The 19,948-nt window shown below is 38.3% G+C and overlaps 1 protein-coding gene across 2 annotated transcripts in view; it reads left to right on the forward strand.

Annotated features, from left to right (window-relative positions):
- The window catches only part of LOC117782127, a 151,340-nt gene that overhangs the window by 121,757 nt on the left and 9,635 nt on the right, over nt 1–19,948 (forward strand). For both annotated transcript variants that reach the window (XM_034619102.1, XM_034619110.1), the window contains exons 6-7: nt 5,959–6,186; nt 6,239–6,391. In XM_034619102.1, coding sequence (XP_034474993.1) covers nt 5,959–6,186; nt 6,239–6,391 — 381 coding nt within the window. The remainder of the gene's footprint in view (nt 1–5,958; nt 6,187–6,238; nt 6,392–19,948) is intronic.

The raw sequence follows: 19,948 nt of genomic DNA on the forward strand, positions 1-19,948 counted from the left end.
TCTCGTTTTAAGAATTCCGTACTTGCGAGAACTGAACTTGAAATAAGATTTTTGATCTAAACTTAAGAAATTCGGAACTTAGACAGCTTTTGAGATCGTTTGTACTTGAAAATGGCCTGTTTAAGTACGAAAATCTTGATTTTCTTCTGAGTGTAGAAACAATTGGTCGAAAATCAACTTTTATAAAAGAGTACCTGGGCTCAGGGTATTCTACCGTCGAGCGTGTTCGACTGTAGCCGCACCACACCGCGAGCGAACCGAGCCAGTGGTAGGCGAGATTGCTTAAGTATTTATTTGAAATTTTTGCAATGTCTTTTGCTTTTGACATTGTAACTTTATCATTAATGCAGACAGATAGTAAAATATGTAAATTTAAATTTATTATTTTTTGAGCTAGTTGTCGAATTTGGGTGATCGAGGTATCAATCAACGTGTATTTTTGATAAAAAATTTTAAAATTTTAACCAAAAAGCCCCAACCCCCCCATTAGCTGTAATCATTTAAATTTTGCCCCTCCCATTTACACCCCATTATCTTAGTTTTAGTATGCCTTTTTGTAAGCTAGGATAAACCTTTCTATCGGTATATAGCTCGATCTGATCCGACAGTCGTACCAAAGAAAGTTCGTGAAAACGCGGACGCATTTCTAAAAAAAGGTACACAAAAAGCAACATTTTAAGAAAATTCAAAAAAAAAAATCTCACAATACAACCAAAAAAATGTTATATGGGGCCCCAATATTTATCCCAAAAAGTGGGTTTCGTGTATTTAATTTTTTGGCTGTTGCCTATTGTTATTGCTTGGATCAATTGCTGCTCCGAACAATTGATTTATAACATTTTTAAGCTTCTAGCACCGATTTTAATTAAAAATTATCACTCGACTACCTGGTGTCTGGTAATTGCATCTCTTTGTTAAATTTAATGAAAAAGACGAAGCAGAAAATAAAAAGGAAAACAAAATTCAAAGAAACGAATTCTTTGCAACCGAATTGACTCTGCATTACTTTCGTTACAAATTTGCATTACCTATCGTTGGTAAATTCATTGCTTAATTCTCTATAGTGAAATCACCAGCAACATTTTTCGACTGCTACTAACCGTACTAGAGGGTAGTTAATGCAAATCAGTGACTTCTCAGCAAAGTAAAAATATTCAAAATGAGCAAATGAACGTCAAATGAGCAGCAGCAGCACACACCCCGCCCAACATCTGGAGGGTCTACTGTGCAAACCGCCGCTAAAAGTTCCACCGCAAGTGCGGTGATGCAACGGAAGTCCGCCTAACCCAGCAGAAAAGCTATAAAAAATTGACACAAGTGATACCCAAGTTGCGCGACTGATGCAAAGAATCGCCATCTTGGAAAAGGAGCTACAGCGTGCAATCAGGCAAGTGATCCCGTTGGACGCAGCAACGTTGGAGTGAACAGCGCTGCTAGCACGCTGGTGCCATCATTGAGTTTAAATACACAATTTTAAAGTGCGTGCATCATGACGACATCTTTGAGTGCAAAGTGCGTTCATTATGGCGCCAGCATTGAGTGAAAATATACAGTTGCCTTTGAGTGGAAACTTGCCGCTGCGAAGCATCGGAATTGGGCAGACATCTTTGAGTGGAACTTTGCCGCCATATTTTGGCGCGTCGTCCACACACTTAAACGGATTATTGCCGCCAGCATCCAACTGTTATGTGACTATGATCCATATGGATTGGAGCATACAACTATTGGATGGGCGTCAGCGCACTTGACTCCAGGGGATGCCAATATGGTGCCATCACCATTAACTGTAATATGTGGATCTACGACGTCGACCACGAGGACGACACGCAAACGACCAGATCTTCCCGAGTTTGGAGGTCAGCCTGAGGATTGGCCCATATTCTTCAACGCATACACGGAAACAAGTGCAACATATGTCTGCACGGATTTGGAAAACAATTTGCGATTGCTGAAGGCGCGACACTGTCAAGTCACTGCTTATCCACCCAAGCAACGTGAACGCTGTGCTCGAGCAACTACGCTTCCGGTATGGACGCCCGGAGCAACTCATACGTAGCCTACTTCAAAGCGTATGCGAGGTGCAACAGATTCAGGAGCACCAGTTGATGAAAATCGTTCCGTTCGCTACACGTGTGAGTAATCTCGCAGCCTTTCTTCAGTTAATCCTTAATAAAGAGCAGCATTTGGGAAACCCTACCCTAATTGAGGAACTGGTCACCAAACTGCCAACGGGCAGGAAAGTGGAATGGAAATTGGAATTTACATTGTAAAAAATGTAAATGAGTAAAAAATTTTAAGAATTTCAACCGAGCTTCACCATCAACGAGGATAAGGTTTGTGAATGAGCACCAGCTTTGTTTCTCTCACCACAGCCAGTGGATGGAACAGTTAGAGATCTTAGAACACCGCCGCCACCGGAACTGAATGGAAATACGGGCCGGAGGACGCCAACAAGGGCAATCCAAGCGGTACCGGAAAGGAACTTGAGTTGTGTCGACCCGAATGAAAAATGGCTGCTGTTTCGCATATTGCCTGTCACATGGTACGGAGCAGTAAATAAGCGACTGGACACGTACACACTCTTCGATGAAGGATCGTCCGTGTCCATGATTGACGACGAGCTGAGACATGAACTGAACCTGAAGGGTCAACGACGACAATTGAACATCAATTGGTTTGGTGGAAAATCTGCCAGAGAGCCTACCACTATTGTAAGCTTACAAATTTGTGGAGTTGGCAAACGCTACGATTTGAAGAATGTGAATTCGGTTCAAAACTTGAGTTTGCCGATGCCGTCACCGATGTCATGCCATTTAGCAGTGTCTAAGGACGATGCTGTACATAATGTGGTAAGCGACTTCTTCGAGATCGAGAACTTTGGAGTGAAGCTTGCGCCGCCGGTAGCAGCCAGCGCCGACGTTAGGGCTCAAAAGATGCTCGAAGACACCACGGTGACAGTGGGGCAACGCTATCAGACCGGACTGCTATGGAAAAATGATAACATTGTGCTGCTAAGAAGCTTTGAGATGGCACACAAGAGGCTTATCAATATGGAGATGTGCACAATTCGTAGAAGCCTATAACCGAATTATGAACGACTACCTGACTAAAGGATACGCTCGACGCTTGGAAAGCCTTGAAGTCGATTTGGGAAATAGCGAAAAAGTTTGGTACTTGCCCCATTTTGAAGTAGTGAATCTCAACAAACCAGGAATCCAAGTGTCTAAGAAATGGTTGTAATGACGTTTCGCGCAGCTTGCTCACCAAGTGCGGCGCATTACGTGAAAGCCATCAATGCACTGGAGCATCAACACACGGATACACGAGCAGTCAAAGCTATTACGGATTACCACTACGTAGACGATTATATGGATAGCTTAGCGACAGAACTGGACGCCATCGCTGTATCAACACTGGTGAGAGCAATTCACGCTAAGGCTGGATTCGATTTGTGCCGATTTGCTTCCAGCTCGCCACTTGTGATCGACGCCTATGGCCAACATGGGGCAGCTAAGGACGTCAGATGGAGCGACGCTGAGGAAAAGATATTGGGAATGTACTGGCAGCCAGACACGGATGACTTCAAATTCAATGTGAAGTTTCATAAAGTCCCGATCAAGGTGCTGAGTGGCAAACGAATCCCTACCAAGAGGGAGTTCCTAATGTCAACATTTGATCCGTTGGGATTTCTTTGCTGTCTTTTGATTACCGCCTAATTGCTGCTGAGAGAGATTTGGCGACGAGAAGTTAAGTGGGACGAACCACTACTGGATGAAATCAGCGATACCTTTGAGAAGTGGCGCCAGGAGATAGCCAACGTGGAGAAATTTCGATGTCCACGCTACTACTTCGGCCCAGGAGTAATTGGAGATACGCAACTACACATATTCGTGGATGCAATATCGTGCTCTGGACAGACTCAAAAACAGTGCTGCACTGGATTAGTAGCACGCATCGCCGATACAAACAGTTTGTTGGCAATCGTTTGGCGGAAATGCACAGTGGCAATGGGTGCCAACCGCTGACAACGCGGCCGCAATCCAAGGTGGATCTAAGCCAAGGATCCCGATGGCTGAACAGGCCTGCGTTTCATTTATCATTTCAGAGATTTTCGAGCTACAACCGTTTGCTGAGAACCACTGCCTGGGTACAGAGATTCATTCGGAGATGCCGTGGACAGTGGGAGAAGCTGAAATGAGGACGCGGAGTACTTGTTGATACGATGGTCACAATGCGAGGCATTCCCAGACGAGATGCGGGCTTCGTATCACAAGAAGATAGTCGCTGGAGGAAGCGACATACGAGTATAGGCACCCTATTTGGATGAATATGGAATCTTGCGTGCTTATGGCAGAGTAGACGCAGCTCTTTGCAAGCCATACAGCAAAAGACGACCGATCATACTGTCACACCGGCATCCATTCTCGGAGCTTATAATGAAGCACTATCATGTGAAGATGAAGCATCAGAATCTGGATGCTACAATAAGCAAGATTCGGACCAAGCTCTGGGTGACGAATCTGCGGCGCTTATTGCAACGGATTGCCTTCGCATGCGCTAAATGCAAGCTACAACGGGCGCAGCCAGCGATACCTATGATGGGTCCCTTGCCGGAGGACCGCCTTGAAGCCAATGGAAGGCCATTTAAATATACCGGATTGGATTATTTCGGCCCACTGCTTGTAACGGCTGGACGCTGCAAGGAGAAGCGGTGGGTCGCCTTGTTTACGTGCCTGACCACAAGAGCGATTCATCTGGAGCTGGCCAACGATTTGTCCACTGACTCGTGCATCACTGCCATGAGGAACTTTCCATGCCGTTGAGGACCAGTGCTTAAACTACGGCGCGACAATGGAAAGAACTTCGTTGGAGCTGACCGAGAGGCAAAAAGTCTCGTGGATGTTTTCGAGCTGGAGAAGATTCAGGATGAGAGATCGGTTCTGGAAGGAATGGGTGCTCGAGTATTTGCCTACACTCGTGTGTCGTGAAAAGTGGTGCCGGAGCACCGATGCAATGCACACGGGAGATGTTGTATTCATCTGCGATCCAGCCATGCCACGCAGGGAGTGGCGAAGGGCATCGTGGAAGAGGTCTACGCTGGAGTCGACGGAATACCCCGACGTGCTAGTGTGCGCGTTACTGATGGTGACCGAGCCCGAGTCATAATGCGTCCCGTCTCCAAATTGGCAATTTTTGATGTGAATGAAGCAGCTGTTTCACGGGGAAGGGGATGTCGCGGAACAAATTAGTTTCGATTAGTAATGTAGTATTCTAGTTTATGTTAAGTATTGGAATATGCATTTTGGAATTTTGCATTCCCAGCTGTTTTGGTCACACTTATTTATATTTAATATATTTAAGGAATTGTATTGGAATTTTGAGTGATTTGTTGTTTGGTTCGAGGGATGGGAAGCAGTCACTGCGGTAAGAATTAAGTTATAAATTTTGTACTGTTTTAAAATGAATTTGTTACAGAATAAAATCCTTCTCCATATATCATTGCTCATAAATTGCTTTTGAATCAGTCGATATTCGTTCATTAGCCTGAGGATTCCGAGCAACTTCCCTTCGTAAGCGAAAAATTCTATGACTAAATCTGAATGTGCTGGCAATGTAATCCGCGTTTTAAAAAATTGCTCATATTCCATCTGCAACGCTGAAAGGGTTAAGTGACTGCCATAAATGAAATATAGTAATATGATGGTATTTATATTCTACCGAAAATTATTAAAACATGCAATAAATACAAATAGGAGAAGCTATTTCTATTTTTGTTTGTCGCTCGACAGAATCGTATATCGCCTCTGAGCGCCATCGTGCATAAGAGAGCAGATATTATGTCTTGTTTGTTTCATTATATTAGGATCAAATAAATAGACTTGATACTAGATAAATTTTTTTACATAATCACACTCAATGCCACTTTGAAAAGTGTAACCTTCTCTATTTAATTCACAGAGTAACACCTAACACAAAGTTCGGTCAGCTAGAGTCTACCTTGGAGAACTTATTAGCTCCAGACAGTGGTGTCTGCCCTTGGGATGAGTTGTCGACAATTGATCCAACAGCTGTAGAAAATGTTAAACTGACCACGTCTACAATTGATTCTGATTCTACTACAAGTTGGCTTGCAACTCCAAAGCCGGATAAAGCCAACGCCAGTGATGGTCTGAAGCCTTTGATTAGGTAAAAATGCAAACTTTATTTAAAATAATTATTAATGGATTGCCTCTTTTAGCACTTGTCCGGAAAGCTGTGAGGTAGCCCATCGCATGCAACGTAATCTGGGCATCCGACATCAGAAAACCGTAGATAGTGGAGAGGCGGGTGTTAAGCATTTAGTACCCAATTTAACCGAACAACGTCGTGCATCCGTTTCCTATACACCCAGGTATACCCATAAGAGACAATAAGATAGAGGCTATGAATTAAAAAAAAATTAAAGCGGTCTAGTTTGTCACCAAAATGTGAATTACAAGCAAAGGTACCGTTGCAGACCCCGATTATTATCAACGGTGATCTTATAAGAGCTTTCGGGTTCAATTTTCATAATAAAAACAAAAGGGATAGGCTATAGTCGAGATCCCGACAATAGGACAACCGTTACTTATTTCAATACTTTAAAGAAATTACTTGTATTACTTTGAAAACACTAAATCGCCATATCTGCCTTTCTACTTGTCCGATATTGGCGCGATTCAGTGGGATAAGTAGTAGTAATATAGTAGTAATATTATCTAATTACTACCCTGAAGTTCTGGAGGTGCCGATTGGCCATGCTTGAACTACCGACTCCGCTTCTCCCTACATGCGTACTTACTTGACTGACCCTATGGTAAGCGAACGCCGAACCACCAAGCAAATAAATATGCTCTAGCATTACATTTGCTTTTGTTAAATTGCGAATGGTGCATGGATGACCGTAAAACATAATATCGATTATGCTTTCTGTCGCTGTTTGTTTATGAATTTACAAAAACAATTATGATGCTAGTACCGTTTGTTTTCGTTTCGTTTGCTGTTCTTTTGCAGTGATCGAAGGTTGCTGCGTCTGTCGGTTGATCAATTTTATGAGAGAATTGCAGTTGTGAGTGCAGTACAGCAGACGTCAAAAGCAAATATTAAGTGAAGTTATAAATAAATAAACAAAACCAAAGTTACTTTTTTTGGTTTTTTGTGGCTTTTCTGTCTTCAGTGACCCATAATTAAAATAAATAAAACTATAAACTGTTTAAAATATTTAAAATATATATCTTATTATTATATTTCATGGTAGAGTCTTGACAATACATCGATGTATCGTCGATGTATCGAAAAAATATCTAACATCGATGTACAATTTTCAACCCCGATGTTCACTTCCGTGTTAGCATCGATGCTCTTGCTCAACATCGATGTTGCTATATGTACATTTCTTACCTTCTATAAAAGCATACTCAGAAAAGAAGACAAAAGTGTACGTACCACGTTTTATTAATGAATGAAAAATAAAAACTTTTTATTTTGTTTTAAATTTATTTAATTTTATGTGAAAAACTTCGATGTATCGCTTTCGGTTTAAAACAGCGGTGGGCAAGCCCTTGCTCGCGCTACTCACAAAACTCAAACCGATAAATTGGCTTGCTCGAGATTTTTGACAATACAACAACAACTTTTGACGCCGCGCGCAAATCATTTATGACCCCCAATAAAACTAAACAACAAACACAAAGCAAATACTCGAGTTTCGGCTTCGACGCGTACCGTCATAAAAGTGTTCATTTTGCTATGATTTATGACTTCAGCAGCGTCTTGTACACTGTGCGAAAAAGTAAAGTTGGTTTTGATGCGTTATGATTTTTACCACATAATAAGCGTTCGACTTGCAAATAAAATTAATTAGAACTTCTTTTAGTGTATAATTGTTTTGGTTTGTCAAAACCAACAACAACCACACAGATGTTTCGTCGCGACGCACAGAGTCATAAATGTGTTCATTTCGCTTTAATTTATGATTTCAGAAGTTGTGTTTGTTGTAGATGTTGTAGTAGTGCTCACGATTGCAAATTCCTTGCCCACCGCTGGTTTAAAACATCGGTAACATCGATGTTGGCCAACATCGATGCTTCAAAACATCGCCAACGATGATCGATGTTTTCCAGCTTCTAATTCATGGTTGTTTTGTTGCTGTCGACCACTTTCATTTCGATTTAACTGTCATTGTTTCCTTGTTTACTTTCAAGCGCATTTTCTTTGCCACGACACAATTTTACTTGTCTATTTATTTTTTTTTTGTTGATGTTTGGGTCTTCTAATATGCCTTTCACTGTACATATTTTCCTGTTAATTATAGGCTATTTCCACGACCACTCACATTTGCCACATTTGCTCACATTTGAATGTGCCTCATATTTGGCTTTCCACGACCAAATGTGAAACTGTTAAGACACTCAAAGCAAATCAGCTGTTCGGCTTCTGTGCACAAATTATGAAAAGCAGACAATAACAACATTTGATTATTTATTATGATATTATAATTGGCGACAATTTTATGCCTACCGATTTTATTGATGAAAACAGCTGGTTAAGGTGATAATTGCATTTTTTTTTTACGAGTTTATGGATAAACATCGCGTGTTCGATAAAAAAAATACTGAAATTCACCGGGTCGAATGATAAAAAATCGGCTCATTCATTATGAATGAGCTAAAATGATCATACGGATTTTGTACTGAAATGAAGTCCACATTTGGGCCAAATGATTAAAGTGGCGTCAAATAAGCCAAATGTGCTGTCGTGGAAATAGGCTATTAGACTGACATATTATTGTCGTAACTTTGTTGTTAATTTATTTTAGGAAAAAGTCACTTTGATTTTGATTATTTAACTATAACTTCATTTAATATTTGCTTTTGATGTCTGCTGCACTCATCACAACTGCAATTCTCTCACAATATTGATCAACCGACAAACGCAGCAGCCTTCGATCATTGCGAAAGAACAGCAAACAAAACGAAAACAAACGGTACTAGCATCATGATTGTTTTTGTAAATTCATAAACAAACAGCGGCAGAAAGCATAATCGAAATTATGTTTTACGGTCATCTATGCCCTGTTCGCGATTTAACAAAAGCTAATGAGGTGCTAGAGCATTTTTTTCACTCGATGGTTCGGCGTTCGCTAACCACAGGGTCAGTCAAGTAAGTACCCTTGTTGGGAGAAGCGGAGTCAGTAGGTCAAGCATGGCCAATCGACACCTTGAGAACTTCAGGGTATAAATATACGATTTAAATTTGGTTACTCTTCCTCTTATGGTCTCTGAGATCCTTTTGTTCATACGGACGGACAGACAGACAGACGGACTGACACACTTGGCCATATCGACTTGGCTGTTGATGCTGATCAAGAATATATATACCTTCTCCCTGTTTCATACATTCCAACGAACACAATCAGGGGTGCCACAGAAATCGAAACCAACCGATATCCAACCAAAAATCAACTTTAAAAGATGTTTTTTAGATCTTTATCATTTTGGCAGGAGAATTTGATCAAGTTCACTTTTATAAAGCATGTTATGCATAAAAAGTGTTACTGTTTTGAAAAGGTCATTCAATTTCATAACTATGTGTATCAACACATTTCAATATTACAAAGGTTTTGATTAAAGATTTTTAATTCTACAATTCATTCACTTTTAACGCACAAATCTGTCCCGAGCAAGCGAGATGCCACCTAATTTTTGAATCAATTTAAAATTATTCGGAGTCTTGAATATGTTATTTTGATTGAGTTTTTATAAATTAAATGAACATAAAACAAGGATGCTCCGCCCCCTGCTCGCACGCTCGACAGTAGGATACCCTGAGCCCAGGTACTCTTTTATAACAGTTGATTTTCGACCAATTGTTCCTATGGCAATTATATGATATATGGAACCAAATTTGGTCAATTTATACAAAACCAACTTAACCCTCTAACAGGCAATATCGAAATAGACATTCCATCAAGTTGATATTTAATTTATAAGTAGATATAGGTTAAATAAGCTTAGGTTTCAAATTTCATAATTTTCCGTTGGTTGAAACTACTGTCAGGTGCAAAATACTGAAGACCGTCTATAGACGGTCCTGTCGGTTTGAGCTGAAAAATATGGCAGTTCGCTTGCATCACAATGGAATATAAAACTCGACTTTTGGCGATAACTTTTGCTATACTTTGCTTCTAAAGTGTTTTTTTGAGTTTGTCATCACTTATATAACTATAATAATATGCAATTGACTTAAATTTTAGTGACTATTATAAAATATTTTAAGCAAATTGATAGCATATGCATTAAAGTTGGTTTTTAAAATTCTGACCGAAGTTGGTTCTTATCGGACCACTATATCATTTAGCTGTCATAGGACCAATCGGCGAAAATCAAGTTCTACTGGGAAAAACTTTTTTGTTTTATGAGAAATCTTAACCAAACTAATTCAATATGCATTTAACTTGGTTTTATATATACTGACCAAGGTTGGTTCAAATCGGACCACTATATCATATAGCTGTCATAAGACCGATCGGGTCAAAATAAGGTTTTAGTTTTTAGTAAAACTTTTTTGTTTAATAAAATATATTAAAACCAAATTGATAGAATATGTATTTAAGTTAGTTTTATGTATCTTAACCAAAGTTGGTTCTAATCGAACCACTATATCATATAGCTGTCATAGGACCGATCGGGCGAATTCCAAATCTTAGTTCATAGTAGGTACGGGGTCTCCTATAGTAGAGTATGTTCGGCTGTAGCAACGCGAGCAAAGCGAGCAGGGGCGGAGCCCCTACTTTATCTTTATAATTAAAGAAAATTTTTGTTTTTAATATGAAATACGTTCAACAACTAAATTTATATATTTTACTATTTGCCTGCATAAATGATAAAGTTACAATTGCAAAAACTTCTGATATCCCACAAAAAAAACCTCTACACGAGGTAAAAGTCTAGTGACGAAAGCAATTTCTAGCCCCAAAATTTCTGATATCCAATATTGTGATGAACAAAATTCAGTTTAATCTTATTTAAATAAAAATATAAATTAATAAAAAAAAGCGAAAATTGGCATTGTGCACTGTCAGCTTCTTTGCACATAAAAATTACTTTTTGCGCAGTGCCGAATGCCAATTTTCTTTTTTTTTTTTTATCGTTTTCCGCTAAACTAGCGGTTTTTCTAAAAGTCGTTGATCAAACATATCTAGATTTTCGAAAAGGAATAAATCCCCATCATTACATCTAAGCTTCTTCATCACTCTTTATCACAAACAAACAGACAAACAATTTTTTCATCTCATTTTGAGAAGTCTACTAAAAATTTCAAATTTAATTAATTTTTGAACTAGTTGTCGGATTCGGGTGATCGAGGTATTAATTTTGATTAGAATTTTTAAAAAATAAAAAAAAGTTAACTAAAGGCTCCATCGGCCCCATTAGTGGCAATCATTTAAATTTTTCCCCTCCCACTTACACCCCCTTGTCTCATAATCCAGGTGAGTTAGAAAAAGTTTTAGTACGCCATTTTGTTAGTTTGGACTAAACCTTTCGATCGGTACATAACCCGATCTGATCGGACAGTCGTAGAAAATTGTCGATTTTAACTGTATATATTGCCAGTCGCCTTTCGCATTCTTCGTGCTGCTTTCGTCACTAGCGCGATATAGTAGTCCGATCCAAAAAAAAAAACAAACCTGATCCTATGGTATCCAGGAACCTACATACCAAGTTTGAAGTCTCTAGCTTTTATGGTCTCTGAAATCGACGCTTTCAAACAGATGGACATGGCTCAATCGACTCGGCTGTTAATCCTGATCAAGAATATATATACTTTGGGGGGTCTGCCACGCCTCCTTCTGCCTGTTAAATACATTCTGCCAAACACATTATACCCTTTTTTGATGTTCGTCACAAAATTGGATATCAGAAATTTTGGGGCACCTAGCCTTTCGTCACTCGACTTTTACCTCCTGAAGAGGTTTTTTGGAAGAAAAATACGCGCCGATTGATCACCCAAATCCGAAAACTGTTTCAAAAGATGAATAAATTTGAAAATTTCAGTGGACTTTTCAAAATCAAATGAAAAGCCAGTTTGTTTGTCTGATTTCATCAAAGCGCAATGGAAGCTTAGATGTAATGATGGGGATTTATTCCCTTTCGAAAATCTACGTGTTCGTTCTACGACTTTTTGAATAAACCGCTAGCTTAGCGGGAAAACGCAAAATCCCTCTATAATTTCCAAGACATAGAAGATACAGATATGTTCTATACATCATTGGAAAGGTGTGTTTGAGGGTTTTTAGGCGTTCCTTTTAATTTTTTTTTCTAAAGTACTCATGTAACATTTTACAGGTGAAATAAAGTTTTTTAGCTTACATTTGTCGATTTTTGACAATACGGCTCTAACGATTTCTGTTATGTTAATATGTTGTAATACGTACAATTTCGCGTTTTTTTGGTATATGAAACATAAATTTTGGTTGAGGGGTTTGGAAGATATTACTTGTTAAGTGAATAAATACATTTTTCTATCGGTTGAAAATCACGTTTTAGTACGAAAAACTTTTTGGTTTTATGAGATATCTCAACCACACTAATAGAATATGCATTTAAGTTAGACTAATATATCCTGACCAAAGTTGGTTCTAATTAAACCACTATAAGTATCATATAGCTGTCATAGGACCGATCGGGCGAAATTCAAGTCTTAGTATGAAAAACTTTTTTTCATAGTAAGTACGGGGTCTCCGGCACTAATTAAAGTAAAAATTTTTTTTTTAATATTTTTTGCCTGCATTAATGATAAATTTACAATGTCAAAAGCAAAAGCAATTGCAAAAATTTCTGATATCCCACAAAAAAAAAATTTTCACGAGGTAAAAGTCTAGTGACGAAAGCTATTTCTAGCCCCAAAATTTCTGATATCCAATTTTGTGACGATCAAAATTCAGTTTAATCTAAAAATTCTAAATAAAAATATAAATTAATAAAAAAAAGCGAAAATTGGCATTCGGCACTGCGCAAAAAGTAATTTTTATGTACAAAGAAGCTCACCCTTTTTACTTACAGTGCACAATGCCAATTTTCGCTTTTTTTTTTAATTTATATTTTTTATTAAAATTTTTAGATTAAACTCAATTTTGTTCGTCACAAAAATGGATATCAGAAATTTTGGGGCTAAAAATTGCTTTCGTCACTAGACTTTTACCTCGTGTAGAGGTTTTTTTTGTGGGATATCATCCAATCTGGCAAGTTGTGTATCTGGTAATGTGTTATATATCCCTACCGAATTTGGTTCAAATCAGTTGACTTTTCAATATAGCTGCCATAGGAACGATCAGTCGAAAATCCAACATAAGTATGAAAACTTTTTTTTTAAGGATATTTCAACCAAACTCACGAAGTGTGTATTCTATATTGTCCATTACATCTTCACCAATTTAGATTTAAATACGTTCACTATAACATACAGCTGCCAAATGACCGTTGGTCTAAAATAAAGTTTTAGAATGAAAGCAATTTTTGTTTTTGGAGATATCTGAATCAAAATCATAAATTGGGTATCTTTAATTGCCCATTACAAAGTAACCAAATTTGGTAGAAATCGGACCACTATATCATATAGCTGCCATAGGAACGATCGACAAGCAACTTTTAGTATGAAAAACATTTTATTTTTAAGTTATCTGTACCAAACTTACAGATTATAAGCCTCGTATTGCCTTATACAAATTGTCCAAATTTGGTTGGAATCGGACCACTATAACATATATGTAGCTCCCATGAGACCAATCAGTCGAAAATCAACCCTTGCGTAAAACTTGTTTTATTGTTTATATTCTAATTACTTAGCCGTCTCTTCATAGATTGTAATGAATCATATATTGTTATTTAACGACGCGTAATTAATGCAGCTATGTAAATAAAATAGAAAATAAAATGAAATATTTTTTTTTTTACTTTTCCTAGAATTTTAAACAAAAAAAAACTAAACGAAGCTAAACAAAAAATCATCATTTTCATTATTCGAAAATGTATGTCTCTTCAACTACTGGTTTAAATATTAAACATTGTATAAACGAATTATAGATATATTCAGTAGCTTTCAAAAAAGTAAAGATTTTGAAAATTGGTTTTGGCATTCTCGAGTAATTATGACAAATGTGGGTGCACCTCTAAAAAATGGTACGGAAAAAATTACAGATTTTTTAAAAATTCTAAAAAACAAATCTCACCGTAAAAAAAAATGTTTTTCGTCATATGGGGCCCCAAATCTATCAAAAATAAAGGGTTTGGTTCTTGTAATTTTTTGGCTGTTGCCTAGTGTTAGGCGTCGATTAAAATATGATTCACTAAAGTCAGCCTTAAATATAAAAAATGCTGTTGTTTCTTGAGAAATATCAGCCAATCTCACAGGTTATGCAACTGGCAATGTGTTATATATACTTACCGAATTTGGTGCAAATTCCGTTCAATATCTCATATAGCTGTAATGGGAACGATCGGTCGAAATCAACCTGTAGTATGAAAAACTTTCTTTTTATGTAAGATATTTCAACTTAACTTACAAATTGTGTATTCTGTGTTGACTTATACATCTACACCAATATTGGCTCAAATCGGTTCACTATATCACATAGCTGCCATATGAATGATCGGTCCAAAATCAATTTTTAGTGATGACCTTTATTGTTTTTTAAGATATATTAACTACACTCATAGAATATGCATTTTTATTGGTCTTATTCATCCAGGCCAAGGTTGGTTCAAATCGGTCCACTATATAATATTGCTGTCATGGGATCGATCGGTCGAAAATCAAGTTTTGGTAAGAAACCCTTTTATTTTATTTTTTGAGTTATCTTCCCATTTTTGAGTTGATTTTAACAATAAGTCGAAAATTTTATGTAGCGTCCTGCACGGGCATAAAATCTTCGGCTTGCCGAACGGCTTCTTAATGTCTGAACACATGATATTCTATCGTTGCATGCGGTCGACTCATCTGTAATTGTGATTTGATTTATAAATTTGGAGTAAGCATATTAATGACCTTTTATCAAAATAACAATGTCAGATGCTTGTGAAATTACAAAAAATCTGATATCTTCCTAAAAAAAACCTCTACGAGGTAAAAGCCTAGTGGTCTAGTTAAGTCTTTCCATATCCCAAAACTTCTGATGTCAAATTTTGTGACGAACGATATTAAAATTACTATATATAAATAATTTAAAAAAAGGGGATGGCACCAATTAATACTTCATCTGAAAAAACTTAAAGCATTATCCAAGCTGTCATGTATAAAACTGTGCCATTTCCACTGTTTCACAGCGCAGCTAACTATTTGAACATAACTATAGTTACAATCGATAATTGACTACAATCATCACTATCTTACTTTTGTCATCTCAAGTTATTTCACCATTGTATGAATTGATCTATATGAATAAAGATCTAAAAATAGAGGAACGCAAAAGTGGTGTCAGAATTGGGGTTTCAACATGCCGTTAGGAGCAGAAGATGTCCAACTTCTTACTTCAGCCCTTGCAGAGGCTCTACGACATGCTGTTTCACAAGCTACGACTGATGCAGCGAATGCTTTTAGTTCACAACGCGTACAAAATTATGCGGCACCTACAAAAATTCCTGCCTTCAAAATGGAGGAATATAAGGAGACGGATATGTCGTCTGTGGAAACTTATTTTTAACGATTCGATCTTTAAGGTTTCTACTTCATCCAAGGAAGCCTGAGGATATTACATACGAGGAAATTAAAACTATTCTGATCCATCATTTTGACGGAAAAAGAAACAAATACGTGGAAAGTGCTAAATTTCGACAAATAACATAAGGTGAGAACGAGTCAGTTGCATGTTTTGGCTTGCGTTTAAAACAAGCGGCGCTTCATTGCGAGTATGGCGAATTCCTAGATAGAATGCTTATTGAGCAGCTCATTTTCGGAATGGATTCTAAAGAAATGTGTGATGAAATAATTTTAAAAAACCCAATTTCATTTAAAGAGGCGTTTGATATTGCGCATACCTTAGAGACGGTTCACAAGACTTCGAAAACCATGAAAACGACTAATTCAAATATAAAAATGGAAGCCACTAATAAGTTAGGTTATGAACCAAATAAATGTAAGAAAAATTCGGCTTTTCCAAACCCAAAGATAAGTGGAACTGAACACAAGAAACCGGAAGGTTTCGCAGGTTCCTGTCATGGTTGCGGAGGGAAGCACATGAGAGACCAATGTAAGTTTAAAGAAGCCACGTGTTTCGTGTGCGGTAAAATAGGTCACATTTCAAAAGTCTGCAAGTCCAAAACGCAGCAAATCACCAATGATTCTGATAATAGCGATCAAGAATCAGTCAGACAAGACTACGAAACTAATTTAATTAATAATAAGGGCTCAAAAATGGTCAACACCACAATAAATGGATGTAACATTAAAATGAATGTGGATACTGGCGCTCCATGCGGAATCATAAGCAAAGCTACATTCGATCAAATAAAGCACACAGGCGGGCTTCAAAGAACAAGCAGGCAGTTTACTAGTTATACTGGCCATGGAATTCCATGTGTGGGCAGAGCACCGGTACACGTTAAGATCGGTAAAGTCACACAAAAGCTCAATGTATATGTTATGGAAGGCCACTACGATTCGCTAGTGGGGAGAGAATGGATCACTCACTTCGCTACTGAAATTAATTGGGAGACCTTATTTGCAACAAACGAGCAAATCAAAGCAGTTAAAGTTTCTATACCCAAGCTTCAATCCAACGAGCAACAACGTATACAAAGCATCCTCACAAAGTACGATAACATATTTAGCGAGCAACCAAGAAAACTCGCAGGAACTCCAGCTTCACTTCATCTAAAGCCAGGGGCTACACCAATCTTTTGTAAGGCCAGACAAATTCCATTAGCGCTAAGAGAGACATGCGCAGCAGGAATAGATTTAAAAATAGCGGCGGGACTATTCGAAAGAATCGAATACTCAGAGTGGGCATCATCTACACACATTGTAACCAAGAAAAATGGAAAAATCCGAATGACACGCAACTACAAGCCAACATTAAATCCGAGGTTGATCATAGATGATCTACTTAACAAAATGAATAACGCTAAATTGTTTTGCCATCTAGGCATAACCGATGCATACTCTCACCTTACGATCGATAGTGAATTCGCAAAGGCGTTAACATTAAATACTTCTACTCATGGACTCATACGGCCAACGCGTGCGGTATACGGCGCGTCTAACATACCAGCAATATGGCAAAGGCACATGGAAAATATCCTTAAGGATCTACCTAACGTTTGCAGCTTCTTCGATGACATCCTGATCTATGCTGAAAACTTCGACAAACTTTTAGAGGCACTGGAAAATACACTGAAGAATTTAAAGGGTCATGGACTACGCCTTAATCGTTCCAAATGTATATTTGCTGCTTCATCAATAGAATTTCTGGGCCATAAAATCGGTTCCAAGGGAATTCACAAATCGGACACACACATCAAAGCGATTCTACAAGCACCAAAGCCATCATCGGTTGAAGAGATGCAACTGTTTTTGGGTAAAGCATGCTACTACAATTCATTTATATCCAAATTATCAGCGCGAAGCAAGCCGTTGAGGGAGATGCTTTTGAAGGATAAATTCGAATGGACACCGGAAGCTGATAAAGCATACGCTGATATAAAGACAGCGTTGACGTCGTCTGAAGTTTTAATGGCGTACGATCCCAAATTTTCATTACTATTGGCTACAGATGCGAGTAAAACTGGATTGGGAGCAGTGTTGTCACACCGCTTGGAGAATGGACAAGAGCGTCCCATCGCATATGCAAGTCGAACATTAACTAGCACAGCGCAAAAGTACCCACAATTATTCAGATTTTTTAGCCAATTTTGATTTTGATGTAACCTTCAAGCCAAGTAAAGAAAACGCTAATGCAGACTATTGTTCTCGAGCCTCCATTTCACAAACCATCAATAATGTGAAGGCAAAAGGCCAGGAAAACAACGAATGGCTCCACGACGAGTTCGACTCATTCATTGTTAAGCAAATTCAGCAGCTACCACTACAAGCACCTAAAATTGCTAAGGAAACAAGAAGCGATGATCAACTGAGAAAATCGTGAGACTTCTTGAAGCCGGGAAAGATTTAAAAAGATGTGGATTTAAATCACCAGAAGTCAATTATAAGCTTATGTCGGGATGCCTGTTATTTGAACACCGTGTGGTTATACCTCCGTCTCTTCAACATACAGTACTCAAGGATCTACACCTAGCACATATAGGTATCGTCAAAATGAAAGGCCTCGCACGATCATTCATCTACTGGCCAGGATTAGATACAGATATTGAAAAGATGGCTAATTTATGCGAAAACTGTAATAAGAATGCGCACAATCCACCACAGTATGCCCATCATTGGGCTTATCCTAAAGGTCCATGGGAGAGAGTCCACATTGACTACGCAGGTCCGGTCGCGGGCACAATGCTGTTGGTGATCTCAGATGCTTATAGCAAATGGTCGGAAGTTAAGACGACTAATACAATGACAGCATCGGCTACTATTGCAATTCTGGACAGCTTATTTGCAGCATATGGCGCGCCTTCTACCATTGTATCGGAAAATGGTACAAATTTCACTTCGCAAGAATTCATGGACTTCCTTAGTCGAGTTGGTGTCAAAATCCATAAGCTTACGGCACCTTATCATCCAGCGACGAACTTACAGGCGGAGAGATCAGTGCAGACTGTAAAAAATGCACTTAAAGCAATGCAGACCACCCCTTCTACAATTAATGCAAGCCTTAACGAGTTCTTGCGGCAACATCGAAGGGCTCCTCATTCGACTACAGGACAAGCCCCTTCTCAATTATTTTTGGGTCGACTAATTCGTACACGCTTAGATTTGATCATTCCAGATACCTTAGACACAAAAATCAACGAACGACAATTCCATGAACGTAAATTCCGAGCATTTCAACCAGGTCAGAAGGTTTGGTTCTTATCAAACAACCCACGGGAGGACAAACGGCTGCGTGGTTGGGTGAGTCGTCGCCTAGGCGACATTCATTACGAGATACAGGCTGGAAACAAAGTTCAAAAACGACACATCAACCAAATTCGTAAGCGAGAGGAGAAAGATCAGAAGACAAATGACGAAAAGGGTACACCACCTAGAGTCAACAGCCAGAGCCAACGGCCACCTCCAGCTCCTCGTCGCCAGCCAATAGCACCCGAGGCCGGAACCCTGAGAAGATCAACAAGAGAACCTGACCTATTCACCATAGATAAAGGGGAAGAAATGTTATGTATAAAACTGTGCCATTTCCACTGTTTCACAGCGCAGCTAACTTTTTGAACATAACTATAGTTACAATCGATAATTGACTACATTCATCACTATCTTACTTTTGTCATCTCAAGTTATTTCACTATTGTATGAATTGTTCTATATGAATAAAGATCTTAAAATAGAGGAACACAAAACAAACCACTTTCCAAACTATTTTCCCTAAGAATAGGCTGTATATCCTCCACAGAGATCAATAAAGTGGTACTATCTTGGTGATGAATTTTCACTAACCACAATCACAAAATTTTGCCAACATGATTGTACATCACTGCCATTTAGCAGAACAATCGAACAAATTTAATCGATTTTCGGCTGTGGATGTGTTTTCGTGAACGCACCCATTGGTATTCAAACAAAAATATTGTATTACATTTGCCATTCATAGATGGAATTATCGATTACATTGCTTAAAGTTAATTATCGAGTATAAACATAATCCCACAAAAAAAACCTCTACACGAGGTAAAAGTCTAGTGACGAAAGCAGTTTTTAGCCCAAAAAATTTCTGATATTCAATTTTGCGACGAACAAAATTCAGTTTAACCTAAAAATTTTAAATAAAAAT

This window comes from Drosophila innubila, chromosome X, assembly GCF_004354385.1.
Source record: "Drosophila innubila isolate TH190305 chromosome X, UK_Dinn_1.0, whole genome shotgun sequence".
In the NCBI taxonomy this organism is placed as follows: Eukaryota; Metazoa; Arthropoda; class Insecta; order Diptera; family Drosophilidae; genus Drosophila; species Drosophila innubila.